The sequence below is a fragment of the Seriola dumerili genome, unplaced genomic scaffold (assembly GCF_002260705.1).
Source record: "Seriola dumerili isolate Sdu_G_001 unplaced genomic scaffold, Sdu_1.0 BDQW01001845.1, whole genome shotgun sequence".
Classification (NCBI taxonomy): domain Eukaryota; kingdom Metazoa; phylum Chordata; class Actinopteri; order Carangiformes; family Carangidae; genus Seriola; species Seriola dumerili.
The window spans coordinates 83081-104156 of record NW_019176100.1 but is presented as its reverse complement, the minus strand read 5'-3'; the positions used below and the strand labels follow the sequence as shown (position 1 = coordinate 104156).

General features: G+C 43.2%; 1 protein-coding gene across 2 annotated transcripts in view; it reads left to right on the top strand.

Annotated features, from left to right (window-relative positions):
* Nucleotides 1-20715, top strand: part of ap3b1 (adaptor related protein complex 3 beta 1 subunit) — a 55539-nt gene extending 34824 nt beyond the window's left edge. For both annotated transcript variants that reach the window (XM_022768814.1, XM_022768813.1), the window contains exons 23-27: nt 6746-6974; nt 10257-10341; nt 11337-11434; nt 13091-13229; nt 20529-20715. In XM_022768814.1, the coding sequence (XP_022624535.1) occupies nt 6746-6974; nt 10257-10341; nt 11337-11434; nt 13091-13229; nt 20529-20682 (705 nt within the window). In that variant the 3' untranslated portion in view covers nt 20683-20715. The remainder of the gene's footprint in view (nt 1-6745; nt 6975-10256; nt 10342-11336; nt 11435-13090; nt 13230-20528) is intronic.
* The last annotated feature ends 361 nt before the right edge of the window (nt 20716-21076 follow it).

The window sequence follows — 21076 nt, the reverse complement described above, 5'->3', positions numbered from 1 at the left end:
AGGTGCTTGTATTTTCTGCTGTCACTAAATGAAATGTTAATTATTTTCATTCAGGCTTAATTTGGAGACTAATATACATTTAATTGTTAATAGTTAAAATGTCAAAAAACTGAACTGAGTATAATTCCAAGACACAAAGATTTTCCATTTACAATGAAGGAATCAAACCATTATTCAGCTATAAATTGCTGTTTGACTCGTCCGTTAATCCAATTAACAGTTTCAGCCCCGAATCTAAATTGTGGTCGTACTTGTCGTGCACTTTTCATATTGTACATTTCAAATTAAGTTTGTACCAGTTTCTGTTTGGATTTTCGCCAGACGATTCACAGAAACGGAATCAAAACCGACATTTACAATTCTCGCTGACTTAATCTGGATCACGACGATTAATTCGGTTAATACTGTCCTCACTGTCACAAGAAAAGCAACCTCGTTGGAGGACGGGGGTGACGTGACGTGACGTGAGCCAACGTTAATCCACGTTCAGCCCAAGGCGACGCCGGTGATACGAGCAGCTTCGTCATATCCGTCGTGTCATTTGACGTCGGTTTGACTTCAGTGAGCAAAAAGAAATCAAACGTTAAACCACCAATTAGTTTAATCACTAGTGTTGGAAAAAAAGAAAAGTAAAATAAGTAATTGTTCATCATCATTGAAGTCAGTGTCACATGCTGCTTCTTCAGTCCCAAAAGCATCTTAAGTCAATGTACATTTGTCTTTTTAGTTTTTCAAGACGATTTTATTTATGTAGCACAAACATCAACCTCCAGGACACACAGACACACACACACAGTAGGTGCCACGTCTACAGAGTAGATAGTTACGATATTAAAGCAGTAATTAGATGTTTTGGGAAATACGGAGAGTCAGACGAGAAGATTGATACCGCTCTCATGTGTGAAGGGTTGATATGAAGCTTACAGCAGCAGCCGGTTAAACTAATCTCAGCGTAAAGACCGGAAGACGGGGGGTAAACAGCTGGCCGGGCTCCGTCTAAAGGAAACAAAATCCACATGTAAGCTTTTGAAGAGTTTCAGGCGTTGAGTAAAAAGTATGAATCATTTACAGCCTAAATTAATTTAAATGTTAAACAACTTAGAGTTTATGTTTAAAGATGCTTAAAAAGTGACGGTAAACGGTTTGTTCGCCTGCATGTAAGTGAACGTGAAGCCGCTGCTGCTGCTGCCGCCGCCGCTCTCGGCCTCGCGGTGGGTTACTCTACATTCTGAGTCTGTCCGTCAGTCCCGCCCGCCTGCCAGTCAGCATGATTGACAGCTGCTCTCAGGCCAGCGTTTATGCAGCGCAGGTCCTGTTAGTCCCTCTCTCCTCCTCAGGTGAAGGCCAGGGAGTAATAGAGAATAGAAATGCAGATTAGAACAGGGAACTTTTTGCACATCAACATCTGATTTAGAGTCAGTTCTATGCATAAATACATGATGGGCATCGGGATTCATAGACAAGGGTAAATAACCTCACCTTTATTCACACATGCCCCTCCCCACGCATGCACACGCTTACATATCAGCTCACACACACACACACACACACACACACACTCTCTCTCTCTCTCTCTCACACATACACACACACACACACACTGGCCCCAGTGTCATTTCTATTTCTCAGCAATCTGCCCACAGAGGCAGCGAGTCTGTCTCAGCTGAGCGCTCTGGCCCTTTTAGAGAATTACTGCATGGTTATCAAAGGCATTTAGATTAACCCTGGTCACTGTCTTTGACCCACCTCCTCTCCTGTCTCCTCCTCCTCTCTCCAGTTTCTGCATGCTGCCGCTCTCTCTAATAACATTTTGACATTAGGATCTCTCACAAATGCCTCTTAAATCCCCCCCCACACTCTCCCCCGCCCGCACCCCAAACCTCTTCCGACCGCTGTCCGTGTGTGCGTCGGGGTGGCTGAGGCTGATAACTTTTCATTCATAATTAGCAGTCGGCGAATGGGGCTGCGTTGGGGGGAAATTGAACTGTCAGCGGCGGGGCGCAGGGTGTTTGACCCCATCACGCCCAGAGGGGGCCATCATAATTTGTTCATTTGGTGTCCATCAGGCGGGCGCCAGCTCACCCCCTCCCCCTCCCTCGTCTCCCTCCTCACCCCTCTGACCTCCCCATAGTGGGCGCTCTGGGTTCACGTCTAATTATGAATCAGCAGAAAGACCCCGAGCGCCACGAATATAGCAGCCCCTGCCCTGCAAACCTCCCGCTGCCACTCAAACTGCAGAGATTGCTTCTTAAACAGGAATAAATGCCCACACGGAAACAGGCAGTCAGTGCTGTGGCCTCCGCAGACAGTGGAAGTATTTGTGTTTTAACACAGCTGTTGTGCAGCATTTCTGTCTTATTAACTAGTTTTAGTAACTACGTGAGTGCAGATTTTTGTCTCTCTGTGGGTGTATCCATCACACAAAACCATTTTTAAGTTGTTATAAATCCAAAAAGCCTCTAATGAGTGAAGAAATCTGCCAGTGTTTTCTATAGAAATCAACTTCAAATAAGTGGGAATCTTGAAATAAAGCGAAATGAGAGATTACTGCTCGAGATTCAAGGAAAGAAGGGTAGAAATATATATAGACGCACAAACAGGAAATGCTTTTTATCATTCGCCCGTAAAGTTAAATTCCACACACTGATAGTGATTTATGAAAGTAAGTACTTACACTTTAAATAAGTTGGTGGTTGAATTTAAATGTTTTGGAAAGATGCAGATTTTTGCACCGAAATAGGACGTTTTTTTTTTTTTTCCTGTCTACATTTGCTTCTGTTGAAACGATTGATCAATTAATGGATTTTTGATGCTCAATAAACGTTTTCAGTCATTTTTAAAGCAAGAACTCACGAGCTCCAGATCCTCAATCTTCTATGATAGTAACTTGAATATCTTTGGACTCTTTTCACTATGTTCTAACATCTTATTGATTGATTAGTTGAGGAAAATAATCAGCAGATTCACTGATAATGAGAATAATAGTTATGTGTAGCTCTAGCTCGCCGTCTCTAATGAATAGCATGCTAATAGAGAGAAACAGTTGGCAGTTCGATAACAATACTTGCAGAGCTACATGAAGGACACTACTGTTTCTGAATAACAGTCCTCTATTATTGCTAATGTTCTTTAATGGAAAATTTCAAAATTAATCACTTCAGAATATCTAATTTACTGACAAATTAGCGTAAATGAACTAACCTCTGTCTATATGCGCTGGAGAGACTTCGTGTTACATTAAAGTAGTTTTAGATGGCTGTAGTAACATTTATTTAATTCAATTTGCTGTCAAGGTCTTTGTGACGTCCCTCAATTAATTGTCATCTTCTGACTGAAGGGAACAATTAGGCCCTAAAGTCAAACACATGTCCCTCACCTTAATCCTCACAACTCTTGCAGAACATAATGAAATCCTGTCCCTGGTGTTGGAGGCAGACGGTGTCTGAAAAACAGAAATGGATTTTCAATATATGCCCATACATCTCTGTACTCACCCACACCCCCTTTCTGTTAAATCGGCCCTCTTATGCACACGGCACAAGGCTGCCCGGCTCTCCGGTTAGTCCTTTTGAATATGTCAGCGGGATTTTCAGGTCATTTGCCAGAGAGGATGCCGGGAGCGTGGCGTCCGGGCTCTGAAGGTGACTGGTGTCTGTGCCATCCATCACAGGAGCTTCCTTTAAGTTGATGCATAATAGAGCCTCTCAATCAACTTCCTCCCTCATTGTCACCTCCCTCCTTCCTGTCCAGGGCTGAGGATGGGAGCCAAAGCCAAAGGAGGGAAAAAAAAAAAAAAACAGAAAGGGAGACTGACAGAGAAGTCAAGGTTACATCCCTCTTCTTCTCTTATTTACTCTTGAGGTGTTATGGGCTTGTGCTGTTTAACAGGACAACAATGGATGGAAGGGTTGAAGGGGCTTGTGTGGGCACTCGTGTCAGGCTTTAACTGTCCACTGTGTCAAATTGGTGATAATAAGCAGTTTGAAGCCCCGTCCTGTCTCTGTTCCTCCCCTCGCATCGCCGCCGCCGCCTGCTCGGGGGGTGGGGGGTGGGGGGGGGTGACAAGACAGGACCTTGAAGCAGGATGTGTCTGTCAGGGAGGTAAATCTCTGTTGTGATGGGGTGGCAAACATTACGGCCAAGCTTTATCGACACCGACTGCTCTGACACATTCAAAAGTGGCCCAATAAATTCAGCAGGCTGGCGGTGGCGTGACGGACGCTTGTGAGGGCGCAGTGGCGTTACAGCGCAGCAACAAATGTTTGTTTGACCTCCTTATACAGGCACGTGGGCGTTCCGGGCACGAGAGACGCCGCTGTGGTCTGACAGGGGGATGGAGAGATAATGTTGTTGATCAGGGAGTTTATTCAGTCTCTGACGGGACCTGGGCTTTTCTTTTTTTAAATGATTGTTACAGACGTCTTTATGGTTCCTGAACTGTGGCAAGTAAAAGTTTATTACATTACACCCGGCTTATTTAATTAAACCCTGTCTTCATGACGGTTATAATGAAACTGTGTTGGAGGGGTGGCTGCAGGCTGCAGGCAGGTATTTCTGTTATTTGCTAAATAACAGAAACACCTCTAATATCTGTCTTAAAAACTGTGTCAACACACTGATAACCTCTATGAAGGCAGGAGTTATTGCAGCACCATTGTATTAGACTGCTGTAGTTTTAGCTAAGTCTAATAAATAATGTAATTCATTTACGATAAAGTTAGAAAACAGAGTTAAACTGGTGTAAACTTGTGATGTAACGTCCTCTGTGGCTCTGGAGGAGGATGTTTAACAGAAAATAAGTTCTGTTTGGAAGATGAGGACATGTAACAGGCAGGGAAGGTGAAATGAAAGATGCTATTGAGTTGCATTATGGGAAATGTAGGCTCATATTAGGGAGTATATATGTGGTATAATATGTGGTGCTTTGAAGTCACAGTGTTTGTTTGACAGTAAGAATATTTCCAATATTAAACCATTAACATGAGGAGCCATCCATGAGTGATAATGATAAGAATGATGTCATGATTAGGTCAGTAAATATCCGATGTAATAATAAGCAAACAGGATTGAAGAAGACTCTGATCCACTGACAACAGCCTCAGAAACAGTTTCATGCTTTATGATAATAACTTCCAGTGTTAGCGAGTGTTTGACTTCAGCTCCACAGTTTCACCGTCTGAAGTGAGCACAGTGAAACTCGTCTCCTCGGCTCCGGTTGTATGTCAAAACAATTCTTCATCCTCACACACACACACACACACACACGGCACATGACAAGTCGTGAGGATGCCTCGCACATTTCTCACCCGAGTCAGAAACACACACGCGGGCGATAGATACACTCAGCTTCAATAAAACAACGTGCAACTGACACCACTCAACGCTGCGATCATGCCTGTGTGTTTCCACTGCATATCACATTCTTAGTCGTATTCAATTAGCTTAATTAGCTCACACAGTCTGTTGTTTACAGGATCTATTTTTCTACCGCTGCTTGTTGTTTCTTCATATAGAGCTACGTGATGTTTCTTACTCTTTTTCTCCCACCACTCTTTTCCTCCTGTCACGTCTTTGAGAGTTAGACTTGTTTTTTTTGGGGGGGGGGGGGTTTTAAGTCAGTTTTTAGGTGGTAAAAAAGTCTCCATCCTGTCGGCTCTGTGTCGGTGTGCGAGCGCCTGCAGGTGCTAAGTGTTTTAGAGGGTGTGAACAGGCTGCATCATTATAAACTAATTAGTGCTGTCACTCAACTACCTGTCATACTCTTTTGATGATAGTTATTTACTTTGTATTGATAACAACAGAAGTGTGTGTGAATATTCTCATATTTGACAGTCGAGTGAGTGAGTGTGTGTGTGTGTGTGTACATATATATAGTGTGTTGTGTTGCGTTGTGTGGGCCGACTGTGTCTTTTTAACAAGAGCTGACAGGTGCCACCGTCAAGTGGAGGAAGAAAAAAAAAAAACTGAATGCCACCAAGTGTGAACAAGGTTCGTCTAAGTAACGAGATGTAAATTTTTAGGAGAAAAAAAAAAATTAAATAACACCGCCACCACCACCTCCTCCACCTCCACCTCCTTTCTTCTCCACATCTCTCAAAGGTAATGCAATTTCCTGCCTCTGAAAAGGTAAAAGCCCCTTTTAAAAGGGCTGGCGAGTGGCAGGTTTTACCCATGCAGGCACTTGTGTTTCTATTCATTAGAGGTTGTTTTTATTCAGCCCGGTTTGACTGAGCATCCAGCCCATTTCCATCTAACTGGGCTGATTTAGGACATTTCTTAAATGGGCTCCTCTTTACCCCACAGAGTTAATGAAGGGAGGGGTGGTGGTGGTGGTGGTGGTGTTGGTGTGTGTGTGTGGGGGGGTTTTTATCAGCCAACCCTCGGTCCCACTCCACACAGAAGTGCTGCATCCTGGCTGCTGATTGGAGGCAGTGAATTGCATGAATATATGTGATGGAAAGACCGGAGGTTCTCGTATTAATCTGTTTCTCTTGTGTGGATGCATTTGCACTGTAATGCATGAGGCGTCCCTGGATATTGTGTTGATGTGGAAGTGCTCTAAGCTCCGCAGCAATGTTCTGTATGTGCTGTTTTTCTTTCCTTCCCTTTCTACTTCTGCTCCCAGCGGTGGTTAGTTGCTCATAGATCAGTCCAGTTCATACTGGGGTTTATTGCTGCGATAATCAACACACAGCTAACTTACAAAAAATCACCACAACCCCGTGTCTTTCACATGTTCCTCCAGGTCACCGCTCCGTCTTTCGGCCCCGTCAAAACCTACGAGCTGCTCCACCATATGACAGGAAAAGGGCTCTCGGCCAAGTACCATTTCCCCAGGCAGCCGTGTCTGTACCAGCCCAGCATGGTGGCCGTGCAGGTCATACTGACCAACAGCTCGGACCACAGCTTGGAGGAGATCCACGTGGGTGACCGAAACCCCGCGAGCCTCAACATCCACTGCTTTAACACCATCGGTGAGTACGAGTGTCACACGGGTAAATTACTCCACTGTCCCCTCACCAAAAAGCCACAGGTCACATGGTCGAAGGGCTGTGTCCGCTAGAATCTTCTATCGCAGTATTTTCAATATTACGTTTCCATATCTGAGTAGTAAATTTAGTAGAGTAATACATTCACACTGAGTACTATATATTTTTTATAGCTGGAAATCCAACATTGCCATAAAGAAATCATGCAACATTACCAGCAAATGAGATTAAACGGTAACACTCACAATATTTTTCTCATTGTCAACAAATCCCATGAAGATAAGTTTCACCACCAGGTATTTTTCTGCAAAGCAAAACCCTGATGTATCTAATTCCTCTATAGTATTGACCTCGAATGTTAATGTTAACTATTAAAAATACATCAGTGGGCCACACTGTTGCACAGCGTGACGTGTTCCTTCATTGTGATGAACGTGGGCGCCGTAATCTAGCCCACGGGCATCGTCACCCACTGGAGCACCAAAAGTGTATTAATCCGCCTCTGAAAAAAAAAAAAGGTCCCCAACAAGTGCCAGATTTACACCTGTTCAAATAATGTTTGCTAAAAACCAAAGTCCCGAGTTTGTTTTTTTTGGAAATGATTTAGCTTGTAAGAAGAAGAATGAAATAGATGTTCAAGATTTCTTTATTTATTCAGCCTCTTTGTTTTTAATTTCCTTTGTAAACACTCTGCTAGGTGTATATATATTTAATTTTAGTATATAAAATGCTCCTGGCCTTCGTTTTCATGACTTGCTGCAGCTCCTCACACATGTTGGGTCAAACTCCTTTTTGTATTTGCAGGTTTAAGGCTGTTTTTTGTTTTTTTCCCCTCTTAAAAAGCCACATTTATTTCAATCTGAACAATATCTTCACAATGGCGCATGTGGAATTTTCTACCTATACTATGATTGTTTTCTCAGACAGATATTAAATGATCATTATGTTATCAAAAACCTATAAGCCCGATTGCTGTCAGCTCAGCTAATAGCTCCGTCCCATTCCCTCAACCTGAAAACAACCGCCGATATCGCTTCAGCTAATCCCTGATCGATCAGGACCAACAAACAAACACTATCTCCATATTTCTTGTCACACTGTTGTATGATCGTTACACTCAGTATAATATGAGACTGAGGACACAAGATTTTCCCTTTCATGCACACACACACACACACACACACACACACACACACGCACACAGAGCTGGTGTGCGGTGGAGCACGTTAAAACTGTCAATTGCAGGGGATTGATTGGGCATTGAAGGAACTCAAGCAGCCAAACAGTGGGTAATTTGGATCGATTGAGCCCAGCTACTGTGAGCGTGTGGCTGGAGCTGGTTTGGATGAATACAGACAAAGCTTTGTGTTGTGTTGTGTTGTGTTGTGTGTGTGTGTGTGTGTGTGTGTGTGTGTTAGGTGAGGGACAACACATCACAGGGTTTGTATTTAATAAGAAAAATTGCACGGTGCATCTGCGAGGTGCAGAACTTTCCACTGCCGCTCATCTCCACGTGAATAGTTGTTAAACCTGTGATTTTAACACTTTAAGATGAAACAATATTTGTGATTTGCTCACTGTTTATGTCGGTGAAGTTCCTGTGTTCATTGTGCATTTGGCAAATAAAGCGACTCTGATTCTAATGTCCCTAAATCAATTAACTAATTAACCCATTTGGACCAACTTCAAACTAACAAGTCCTCTGCCTTTAATACTTCAAACACCAAAAAACAAAAAATAAAACGCCAATTAGCTTTGTGATTTTTATGTGGAATAAAGGACAACTCCGGTTTATTACAGCGCAGCTTTCAGTTGGGTGTGTTGGCCATCATTTCTGTTGCTAATAATAATATTGTACACAGCGCAGTAATCACCGAGATCTGGGAACACGAAGTCGCACACAGAGAAAGAAGCACAAGCAGTCAGATTATGATACAGGCTGTGAACATAAATTGAGAAGAGAAAATGAAGACAAGTGGTGAAATGATCTGTCGTAAATATCATCACAGTTTCTAACACTGACTTCCTGCTTCAGTCCTGACAAACCATACGTACCTTAACCGTGTAATGAAAGATCATTAAAGACATTTTAACGATGTAGATAATGATGATGATAATGATTATGATGATGTGTTTTCTTGACAGTGTTGTTGCCGTGTTCCCAAATGTCTGAAACTACTTTGGTGAATACGAGGCTACGATAAGTGATATTGAGATGATATTAACAATAACACCCAAGTTGTAATAAACCAAATCACATAATTCCTTTAAATTAGCAGAAGACCGAGAGATTCGGTGTTGACTGACACAAAGTGTTATAAGTAACAATCTCATATTGCATATTTCCTTTTGAAGACAACTTAATGTTAGTTATTAATACTTACAATTTCTCTGGCTGTTTTAGAACAAATGTTCAAATGCCAAAAGAAGGATAAATGTTCTTCATCCCCTTCCTGAATCCTCTCCCCTTGATTGGACATAATTCATTCATAAAATAAGTTTCAGGTGGCGTCTAAGTTATTTATCTTTTAGTTTCTATTGACACAGAGGACCGGGGAGAAAAAGGTAAAAGCAGCAGAAGCCTGTTAGCGAGGCTGTGAAGGCTGGATTGGAAGTGAGTCCATGATGGCTCTGTTTTCAGAGGGTTTCCTCTGGAGCCTCAGCTCTGCTCTGCTCTGCTCCGGCTGTGGAAAGAGTTATACAGTGAAATAGCCCTGCTCCACAGAGAGAGAAACACAGGCCGACTGGGGAAGCGTGGAGGATGTTTCTGTCTGTCTGTGTTCTTCTCATCCTTAACCTCCCCCTCCTCCTCCTCCTCCTCCTCTTCCTCCTCCTGCATTCAGCTGTCCAGACTCTCTCTTCAGCATTTTTGGCTTTACTTAACTCTCTCTTCCCAACTCACGTTTCGCCCACTCTGTCTGTCTCCCGAACCCCATCTCTCTTGATGCTGATGCTCTCTTTGACAAGCCTGTTGTTTTGGAAATATGCTAGTCCTTCATGTGTTCTTTTTTTTTTTGTTTTTTTTCCCGAGGCTAGAGGTGTAGGGAATGAGATTGAAGGATAGATTTCTCACACACGGTGGCCTTGCTTTGTGAAGTAGAAAACACAAGTGGTGTGGATGCCTGTCTGTTCCACTCTGCTGCTGCCCTCCCTCCCTCCTCCTCCGCTCTCCCTTTGCTCCATCCCTCCCCACGCTGCACACTGTGCCCTTGTCACTCACTCTTCCTTTTCTCCTCTCGTCTTTCCTCCCCTCTTTTCCATTCTCAGAGCGGCTGGAGCCAGAGGCCTCGGTGACGGTTTCCATGGGTATTGACTTCAGCGACTCGACGCAAGCAGCCAACTTCCAGTTGTGGTAAGACAACCTGACATCCACTCATATCAAGTCAGGTGTGTTTTTTCTCCCTCAGACTTTCAGTTTTGCATCTTTTTCCCTACTTTTTTTTTTTCTGCTGCTGCTCCAGATTATGTTTTCTGGTTCTCTGTCCCATCTGTCCCATTCTTGTGAACGCGATATCTCAGTAACACCTTTAGGGAACCTCTTCAGATTTGGTGCAAATGTCCACTTGGACTCAAATGTGAACTGATTAGAATTTGGTGGACAAAGGTCAAAGTTCAAGGTCGCAGTGACCTTGTGAACGCAATATATCAGGAACACCCAGAGGGAATTTCGTTACTTCCGTCACTGTGACATCACGAAACATGTTTTTGGCCACAGTTTGACACGAATGTCTAAAATGATGACGTGATGACGTTTTATATCCAAAAGATCAAAGGTCAACTTCACTGTGATGTCATAATGTCCTCACTAGATATATTACATGAGTCTGGACAGACAGGCCGGAGGAGGCGGTAATTCTAGTTTCCTCTCTCGTCTGTTCATGGTTAATTCTCCTTTTCCTAGCCGCTCTGTGCCAGCGCTCCCAGGTGAGACATCAGTCACAATTGATCCCGGTTCACTGGGATAACAATTATTCCTGCAGTAATCAGCCCCAGCCCAAATCAACCTGCTGAATGCCATTGGCACCGCTGCTCAGCCGATCAATAACCTTATCAGAAAATCTGTTCGGGATGGGGGAATCGATCGGGCCCAAAATGCCATTCACAGAGCGTGGTTTGCAAGGCAATCAGAAGAGAAACGTTTAATACACAAAAGTGCACAAAACACACACACACACACACACACACTTTGCAGCATGTGTTGCTCCCCATTCATTCAGATTGAGTTGAATTTGAAATACAGAGCAGAAGAACAAGTAATTTACAAGAATCCTGCTTAACTCTTTATGTTAGATCCCCTGTAAATAAGTTACTATTCCTGTACTCTTGTTTGTTTTTATTCTGCCTCAGCACCAAGGAGGACCAGTTCAGTGTGTCCATCCAGCCTGCCGTAGGAGAGCTCCTGATGCCCAGCAGCATGGCAGAGCAGGACTTCAGCAAGGAGCAAGGTGAGTTCAGGATCCCCTCATGTTTAAAGGACATTGTCATTATCACTAAATAACTGTATTCGAGTCAAGTTGAAGTCAGTCACAGAGGAAGAACCGATTCCTTTGCTTCTCCGTTGGCTGTAAATAAATTTTCTTTAAATGTTTCCGACCGTTGGTGACCTTAATGTTTTCACTGATAATATCATGGTTAAAGAATAGGGCTGATGATATTTATGTTAATTTCAGCAAATCCCAAAAGAACAAAACCAACAATAGGAGGTTTTCCATCCAAATGTGCAGATGTAACTGAATTTTGAGATAAATGTCAAAAAGGTCACGGCTGGTAAAGTAAATTGAATTAATATACGTTTGTTGGTGGCGCTAATTCTCCAGTTAGGTTTCATCAAACCACCGAGGAAGAAGAGGGTGGAACAAGATGTTGTAAATACCCGGTTGGTTCCTTCTGATGATGTAAACCTTTAGAAATGTGTGATAAATATATAGTTTCACTTAAAACTGAAATACTAAATAATCTCCTAAATTTTTTGCTGGGACTATTTTCGGATGCGGATTAATACCCATTTGGTGCTACTTAGTATTTCCAGCAGGGCGATGTGTGTGGGACTGACTCAAAATAAATGAGTTCAGTATAACAAACATGGACATGAACATTGGGGTTTGTTGACAGTAAGAAAAATATGAAATATCATCAGAGCTCTTATAAAGGTGATATAGTTGTTACAGATGTCGCAGCCTGACAACGATCTCATTTTAAATCTTAAAATCTTAAAATTAGAGGGTGAGTGATTTTGCTCTTTATTCTCTGCAGAATTCAAAAATGAAATCAAATAAAATCCCAGCCCGTCTCTGCTAAACATTTCCTCACCTTTTGTCATTAAGGCAAAATGCTCGCCTCTTATCAAGCACTTAATGGTATTTCCTACACACACACACACACACACACACACACACACACACACACACACACACACACACACACACCTGTGGAGCTACGTACTGTGGCAGCCATTGAGAGCTGAGAGCAGACTCATATCGGAGCCATCAGTGTGCTTTTAAGTGCCCGCTAAATGCTGCTTCTGCTTTAATTAATCTTCATGCGCTGTGTTTCGAGCTCGACTGAATACAACTTGCACTCAGACAAAAAAAAAAAGCGGGGGGGGGGGTTGAACGGAGTAGAACAGCTTACTTTGCTGGACCTTTTTCTCTCCGGCAAGTCGCTGCTTTATACAAATTGAGTGAAGGGTTTTTCATTTTATTTTCCTCTTTTATTTCTGCCTGACTTGTGCATATTTATCTCCATTCTTTCTTTCAAATCCTTGCTCATTACTGAGAGCACATGAACTGGTCTATTTGCATTATTGATGCAGGCGCCAATTCATTGTTTAGCTGCTGCCATTTCAGTAGTCATCAACATTTATTTTATCTTGTATCAGCCCAGAAACCAGGTCCCGAAATACCCTTTATACAGGAGGTTACTGGGCATTTTAGATGTATAACACCTGACTGGAATTGTAATTATGTTTAAGACAAAATATAAACGTTGCAACCATTTATTTACCGGACAAATACATTGAATTTACAGCAGTAATAGAATTTAGCTCCATTTGTTTGTGTTGGTCCCTGTTTTTATGGCGAAAACGTTTTGCATCCTCTCAGGTAAGCTCCTGGGCATGAATGAGACCTCGCAAACCGTCACCATGGCAACAGCAAACACCTCCAGCCAGGCCATCAGCAAGCAGGTCTTGTCTGTGGCCAACGTAGGAGTGGTGTCATCCGGCCAGAACAACTTCCACAGGTGAGGTGTCAGGAAATTGTGTGTTTTTGTTGTTTTGTTCTCAAGAAAATTATATGTTCATGTGAAATCTCACATCTACTGAAAAACCACGCAGCTCCAGATTTGGGATTTTGAGTGTTCCCTAATTGACTTAGAACTTTTTCATACTTCTTAAGCCAAATGAACCATTTTTACATTTTTTAACCATTCAGATGACCTGAAAACCTCACTGTCTCGGAGATACGTGGTTTTCACAGAACAAAATCGCTAAAATATATTGGTTGACAGCGTTATTTATCCAATTTACTATTACTTAGCTGATATGCAACTTGATGGCGAGCGTGAGATGTTGTTTATTTCCTCGTCTTGACAGGCGTCGTATCTAACAGCAGCAAGTTCGGCTGAAACCGTTGATGTATTTAATCCCAAACCAGTCAAATACTTGGAGACTTGAATACAAAAATGGAGCATTTCACACTAAATGACAGGTGTTTACAATTTCTTGTCAGCTATTGGAAAGATGCACCCACAAGGCAATAAGGAGAGGGGAGATGATTTCACAGTAAATGACACAATTCACTAGAATTAGTATTTGAAACGCAGACTGCTTGTTTTATATTTTCCCATATTTTACAATTCTCCTCAGTTTTATTAAAGGTGTTGATCCATAAGAAGATATATCTGTGGTTTTAAGAACCAAAATTCATCTCAGTGTAGTTTTACATCTCCTCCAGTGGTGAGGACTTGAGGGTCTCCTCTGATTGGCTGACTGTTTTCTGAGTGATCCAATAAAAATATAGCAGATTTTCAGGTAAAACACTCAGACAAATCAAATCCTGCAAAGGTTGGATGGTGGGTCCAGGTGGGCGGGGCTTGGGGGCGTGGCTGAGAGTGGTGTGTTTCTGTCGTCTCCTCTGTCCTGTGAGATTTCACCAGATTTAAAACAATCGAACATCATTAAAGGAATAGTTTAACATTTTCGGGAAATACACTTATGGTTCTGGTGGAGAGTCAGAAGAGAAGATTGATACTGCTCTAATGTCTGTTTGTTAGATAGAAGGCTACAGTTACTAGCTGTTATTAGCTTAGCATAAAGACTGAAAACAGATGCAAACAACCAGCCTGGCTCTGTCCAAAAGTAACAGCATGTAAAAACCACTTTCTCTTGGTTTGGAGGAGTAACTTTACTTAATGTGCAGATATCAGAGAAGTTTCCATCTTCTCCCAAATTGACAAACGAGTCCTTTTTTTAAAATGAGAACTTCTCTCATGTAAACAGTCACAACTGCCCTGAATCCCCCGAGTCAGTACAGGCTCAGGATGATCTTATTGTCCGGCGCAGTTCAGCTTTAAGAATTAAGGTTTTGCATAGTATGATGTAGCGTGACATTAGCGAGCAGTACCCTTGGTCGCAAGGTGTTGACTCTAATAGTAGGAAGTAATTACTAGATATACCTTTATTTAATCAGTTATATATAGATAACACTGAGCAGCAATCGTTTACATTCAAATATGCAACATATATATATATATATATGTACGCAAAACATAAATTCAGCCCCACAGAAATCTGATATTTGTGTAGGCAGCATTAAGAATTATTTACTGACCTTCTTCTACATCAGAAATCACATTTTTTTGACAATAGTTTGTGAGTGGAGTTTGTTTTCTCTGTGTAAGAGTGATGAGATGAATGTGTCGGCTGTGACTGTGTTTCATGTGGGGTTCAGTGAAACGCTGTGTATTGCGGGTATCAGAGAGTGAGAGCGCCTGTGTCGCCGCTCAGCCTCACACAGACATGCCAGGGGAATGCCCTGAGAAGCCTGGCTGTGTAATTGGTGTACACAGAGTGTGCTAATGAGCTTCCTCCTCTGTCACGCACACCCGAACACCTGATAGATAATTACACCTCCCTCTCTCCCTCTGTTTCCTGCTCTGTCTCTCTTTCACTTCATCTCTGCACCCCCATCTGTCTCTCCCTCCGCTCCGCTGTCTCTCTTTCACTTCCTCTTTGTCTTTCACTCCATCCCCTCTGCGCCGCGCTCCGTCCTCCCCACAGCTTGTCTCCTCTCTGTCCGTCTTTTGGTGATAATTTCTTTATAGATTTGGGGGGGCCGGAGTAGACGACAAATGTAGGGAGACGCTGGATAGATGCGGGACAGTGAGGAAGTCGGAGTGGGGAAAAAAAAAAAGAAAATAAGAAGGAGACGGTAGCACAAGGGCACAGAGAGCTGAAAGAGTGAGTGGAAATCAATGTTAGCCAGTGGGAGAGGCCTGCATCCAATAAGCCCATACTTCATTCAGAATAACCAATAACTCAAATGACTCCATGCTATCAATCTCCCCGCTGCCTCTGTGACGGCTTAAGAGGGAAAACAGTCTCCCAGTTTTTCCCCTGTAGTCTTTTAATAATAAAGACACTCTCTTCCATATTGTCCCGTGGTTCCATGTGATGACCCGCTCCTTCACGCTGTCCGTAGGAGATCCGTTTATCGGACATGACGCAGTTCCTCACTGACGAAATCATCAAACCCTAATCAGCAGCGTTGTCTTTGAGAAGTGGACGCAGAGGAAGCGGGACTGCACGTTTTTTAAAGCTCCTTTTAAATCTGTCCCATCAATGGTTTTGATTTGGTGTCGGTGGCGGTGCAGGATCTAGATATTTAATTTAAGGCGATCAAATGATTTCCTGGTGTAGTTGTTGTTTTGTTATGATGCAACAGTTCGTTGATAGACGGCGTCAAATCGATGAATCGTTTTAAAAGCAAAACTGTTTGGAAACAGATTTCATTTCCATTTTGTGGCGTTTCAAAGCCGCAATTTATGATCAGAAAATCCTGGTTAATCTTTGAGAAAAAACTTTAATATGTGATTATTGATTAATGTGATCAGTCTAATATCAGAAGCCGTGACTTCTCAATTCAATGGATCCCCAGTCTCTACTTCAAACAACACAACAGAGTTTAAATAAAGACATTTATTAGATGAATTAAATCAAATCTACCGTTCATCAACTGCAACTCCTCCTCCCACATCCGAACATTATTGATTAATGTGTTGATTATTTTTACCATTAATATCAGAAAACGGTTAGAAGTGGCCATTACGAGTTCCCAGAGTCAGTGGTGACATCTTTACAGGTAATTATTTTTTCAGAATAAGAGTCCACAACCCAACAGAGAAGAGCAACATTTAAAAAACCCATCGACTATTGGATTAATCAGATAATCCTGTAATAATCTCAGTCATGGTGTTTACTGCGTGTTGCTGCTGCACATACTTTGAATAACACAGAGCAGAGTGATCGATCCGATCGGATACAGCCACTGAGAGCTTATCGCTGAGGTCACTCGTCATTAAACGTGATGTGCGAGGTGACCTCCACACTGCACCCCAGACTCAGGCCTCTCTAATCTGCATCACACGTAGTGTCTGTCCTGGGAGGAGGGACAGTTCGGGTTTAATGTAGAAAATATGGGATTTCAATATGAAGCCTGAGAATAACTGAGTTCATGACTCTTTCAACTGACCTCAGGTACTTTGTGCTGTAGACTGCACAACTGTAGTTGACACACACACACACACACACACACACACACACACACAGGTTTTGGTTTAACAAAGCAAACAGCCTGCCTTCCTCCCCGTGCACCTCTGCATCCCTGCACTCCCCCTGTCTATCAGCAGGGTGCAGCACTGCTTTTCCCAAACAGGCGGTCGAGGACGAGCGGAGGGGGATGCCACAGAAACACAGAAATTGATTGCTGGAAAGGAGGATGGCAATAAATCAAGCAGGAAAGCAAATGTAGACAACACTGCTCTTGTTTATGTCTAAACAGGCGGAATAGAATAAATGTGCTCTATTTTTCAGTCCGTTTGAAAGCAAATTTGATCGAATTTTGCATGCATTGCCAATCCCTCTGGTTAGAGACTAATTTCAAAAAAACAAAAAAAAAGCCCCTTGATTTATAAGCTATGCTTTCTCTTTACTTTACACTGTGGTATAATTAAATTATGTTTCTTTAAACACTGTGAATTTTCCTCTTTTTTAAGTTGAATTCTTGTTTCTATTTAAAATTAAATTGACTATCATTTATAAACCGGACTAATTAAATGTCCAGCGTCAGATGAGAGGGAAACGCTCTGTGGAAGTGATGTAATGTTCGTTATTGTCAGACACCGATGACGTTGTAACATGCTTTCGCATTTACATTACAAGTCTCGTCTCCTCTTTCCCCCGTCTTGTCCCTCATCTTCTTTCGGCCTCTGTTGTTGTCTGTCTGTTCGTCCTCTCTTAACTTCCGTGTCTGTCGAGTGCAGCGCTGGTGTGTGTCCGTATGGCCGAGCTCTGGAGATGTGTGAAGGGGTTCCTGGTTCTAATTGGGGCTAATAGCTCTGGCCATCTGCCTGGTCTGAGCCTGCTCGTGCTCGTGCTCGTGCTCGTGCTCGTGCTCGTGCTCGGCGCTGGCTTCACTGACCAATCAGTTGAAGGACACTCTTCCACTTGTCCACCTGGCCAAGAACCAGGATGAAACAATAGCATCCAACTGCAGCTACCACACAGCTGGCGTCAGAGTTTCTGATTTTATTTTTATTTTTTTTTGTGAAAACATGATGTGGTCTTAGTCTTTTGTTTTTTTTTTTGTTTTTTTTGTTTTTAAACCTGACCAGTTCATTTCCAGAGTGTGAAAGGTGGTTGAATGTTTGCAGGGGGATAGTGTACTTGCTGTGGGTTAAGTCCCGCATTCTTGGTCGCTGAGCCGAATCCTCGGCGGCCTGTGTCTTCTCTGTGTGAGGGTGAATGTAAAGGTGAAGCCCACTTTGTGTTTGCAGTGGCAGGGTGGAGGGGAGGCAGATGGCACACACAGGCTCACTGCACTGAGGAGAATCACAGATAATTGGAGAGTGATGCTTAGCCGCAGCCCTGCCGATCGATGCCAATCCGCCTGCTCTAAGTCCAGGGGTTATGCTTTGCTTTTCTTTCCATACACTGCAATTAATCCAGTGTTTAGCCCAGTATGTGAAGAGTGCAGGAGAATACCAATGACCCGTTTAAGGCGCGCTTGTCCCTAATCTTTCCCTTCTAGTCCTTAAAAATGCACTGATGTTGGTGTTAGATGTGGATGTGATGCGGCGCTGCTCTTTGCACCTTACCGTGCACAAACAGCGACGGGGAGAATATTTAAAGCGCACACGCTCGGAAATCAAACGCAATCAAAACACACTCTTGTTTCTTTCACCGGCTCTTATTCCCTCACATGAACAAAGGCCCACAGCAGCGTCTCCTGAGACGAAATGAAAGCAGCCTCAGGGTAGTGTTAACTGGCTGAGTAAATGATAGATTTATATCCTAAATCCATTAGCAAAGCCACAGGGACCACATAGACACCTTAAGCTGCTGACAGTGGGGGCAAGAGACGGGAAGGGGGGGAACTGGACAAGGGAAAGGCGTGTATGTTGACTGCATGTTGAATGGCACATGTAAACAGACAGAGAAATACTTTCTTTTTTTTAGTAGGATTATTGTGTTTGAGGGTTTTAAAGGTTTGAATGAAGCGCAGCAGAGGCCACGTCCTGAATTTTCCACAGTTAGTAATTTGGATTAATATCCAGCCCCTGAATTATTTAAAGAAGCGAGAGCTTAACACAGAGTTGGTATTTTTGAGAGAAATTAATCCTCTTCTTGAATGGCTTGTGTTTCCTGCTGAAGTGGCTAATATTTTAATTAAGCCTGAGGAGGACTCTCTCTCTCCTCCCTGAGAGCTCCCTGATAAACTCCCTCCCCTCTGTTGATGGTAATTTAGCAGCTCCCCAGAGACTCAGCCAGACACACTGGGTTTGTGAGCCAGCACCGTTTCATTGTGTATGCACGTACCCTCTGTGTGTGTGTGTGTGTGTGTGTCCCTCCACATCTTTAACGTGTGTGTGCTAATTGGTGGATGTGCTAGTCGCTCCCGCTGCGCTGCACGGCGTTGCGGGGCTCTGTGACAGCGCCTGTCCACAGGGCCGTCCTGCGGGGGCTCTTCACCGGCTTTAGTCAGGCCTAAGTGGGGCTCTTTGTGGGCTGTTTGTCAGGCCTAAGCGGGCTGCCACGGGGGGTCTTTGTTGCAGGGATGTAGTGCTAAATGGAGGCAGATGGCTGGGAGTTATCCACGTGAGGCTTCGAGATGCGGAGGGCCAGAGGGGAGTGGGAGATGGGGGGCCCAGCTCAGCTCTGTCACCCTCAAAGAGGGTCACGGTGGGTCATAGCCCCTGTCTGCCTCTTGTTAGCGCTCTCAATGGGGACCATGTGCGCCCAGATTTGCCCCTGGTCTGGAGGGACGGTATCCAAGGAAACGGGGGGCTGAGAATTCTCCCGATGGCCCAGAGGGAGCTGGTGGGACGGGGCATCCCCCATACTGGTCCCAAGGCTCCCACACACTCATAGACACCCACAGTCCATAAAAACAGGCTCAACTGTGATTGACTGGCATGAGGGGGCGTGTCTCACCCCTAATGGCTCTTTAGTCAGTTTGGATAATAGACTGTCTGTTGCTCTGCTCTCTATATTTCCTGTCACATCATTTTCCTTCCTTGTCTCACTCACTAATTTAGGGTAATTACAAGGTGTGAGGTGTTAGAGAATTTTCAAACGTGAGGATTTATGGGTTTAGGGGAGAGCTGATGTTAAGCTCCCAGGTCTCCGGCTGGGCAACACATTCATGTCTTTGTTAAGCTGCTTGATGTTTGTTACACATCAGCTGTTCAGTCAACCATCGGCCGGCTTCGCATCTTAATGTTTTATGTGAATGTAAGACGAGAACGTTAAGACACTTTAAGAGAAGTTTTTCACTGATGAGGGGATCAGACTTTTTCTCTCATGTCTGTTTCTGTAAAACAAGAATATAAACATAATATAATAAATTAGTTTCATTCTAATGGCGTCAAATACCTGACACCACCTGAAACCTATTTTCTGCTTCGTTTTTTAATTTTGCAGATATTTCAAAAAAATTCAACTTAAACTGTGTCCGACAGGTGGATGGAAAGTTTAACTATTTAGAAACTGATCAATGTGTTGACTGTCGACTTTGTGTTTCTCCTTCGTCTCCTTTGTTTCACCCAAATTGCATAAAAACTATTTCTGAATTATATTTAGAAATAGTGAATTTATATTTTTATTTAGGTGTTTTTATTATGTCTTTATTGTTCTTTATATCTGTATTTTTAAAAGTCTAACATAAACATTTGGAATATTTAAATTTCGTACATTTTTTTGTTGGCGTCAGTCCGTCCTGGAGTTTAATGAAGCTGACCCGGCGTGTTCTTCTTCACCTGCAGGTTCGCCGGGCGGACGGTCAGCAGTGGAGCCCTGGTCCTGGTGTCCCTGGAGATGAAGGAGTCCTCCAACGCGCTGCTCACCATCAACACAGAAAAGACCGTCATGGCGTCCATGTTGCTCCGAGACCTCAAACAAGCCCTCGCCCAAGCGTAGAGCTCCCCTCCTCCCTCCCTCCCTCCCTCCCTCCCTCCCTCCAGGTTCTCTTAGTACAGGTAAAGGGGATCAACACTTCATTGAATATTTCATACATTTCATTTCTGTGGTTTGGGACATCCAGAATCAAGAAGCTGGAGAACTAGATCTCACAGAGAATGAGCTGTAACCATGGAGATTCTTATTTCTGTGGTCCGTCACTTCGGAAAGGATTCGTCCTGAACCGTGGGAATAACTTGGTGAAAATCTCGAATGAAGTGATGGTCCCCTTTAAAAACACACAGAAGGCATCGTAGAGGTGATAATACTTTTTTTTTTTTTAAAAACGTGACACTGCCCTCAACTGTTTCTGTACGTTCCACCTCGTCCTTTTTAAAGTCGCACCTAAACACGA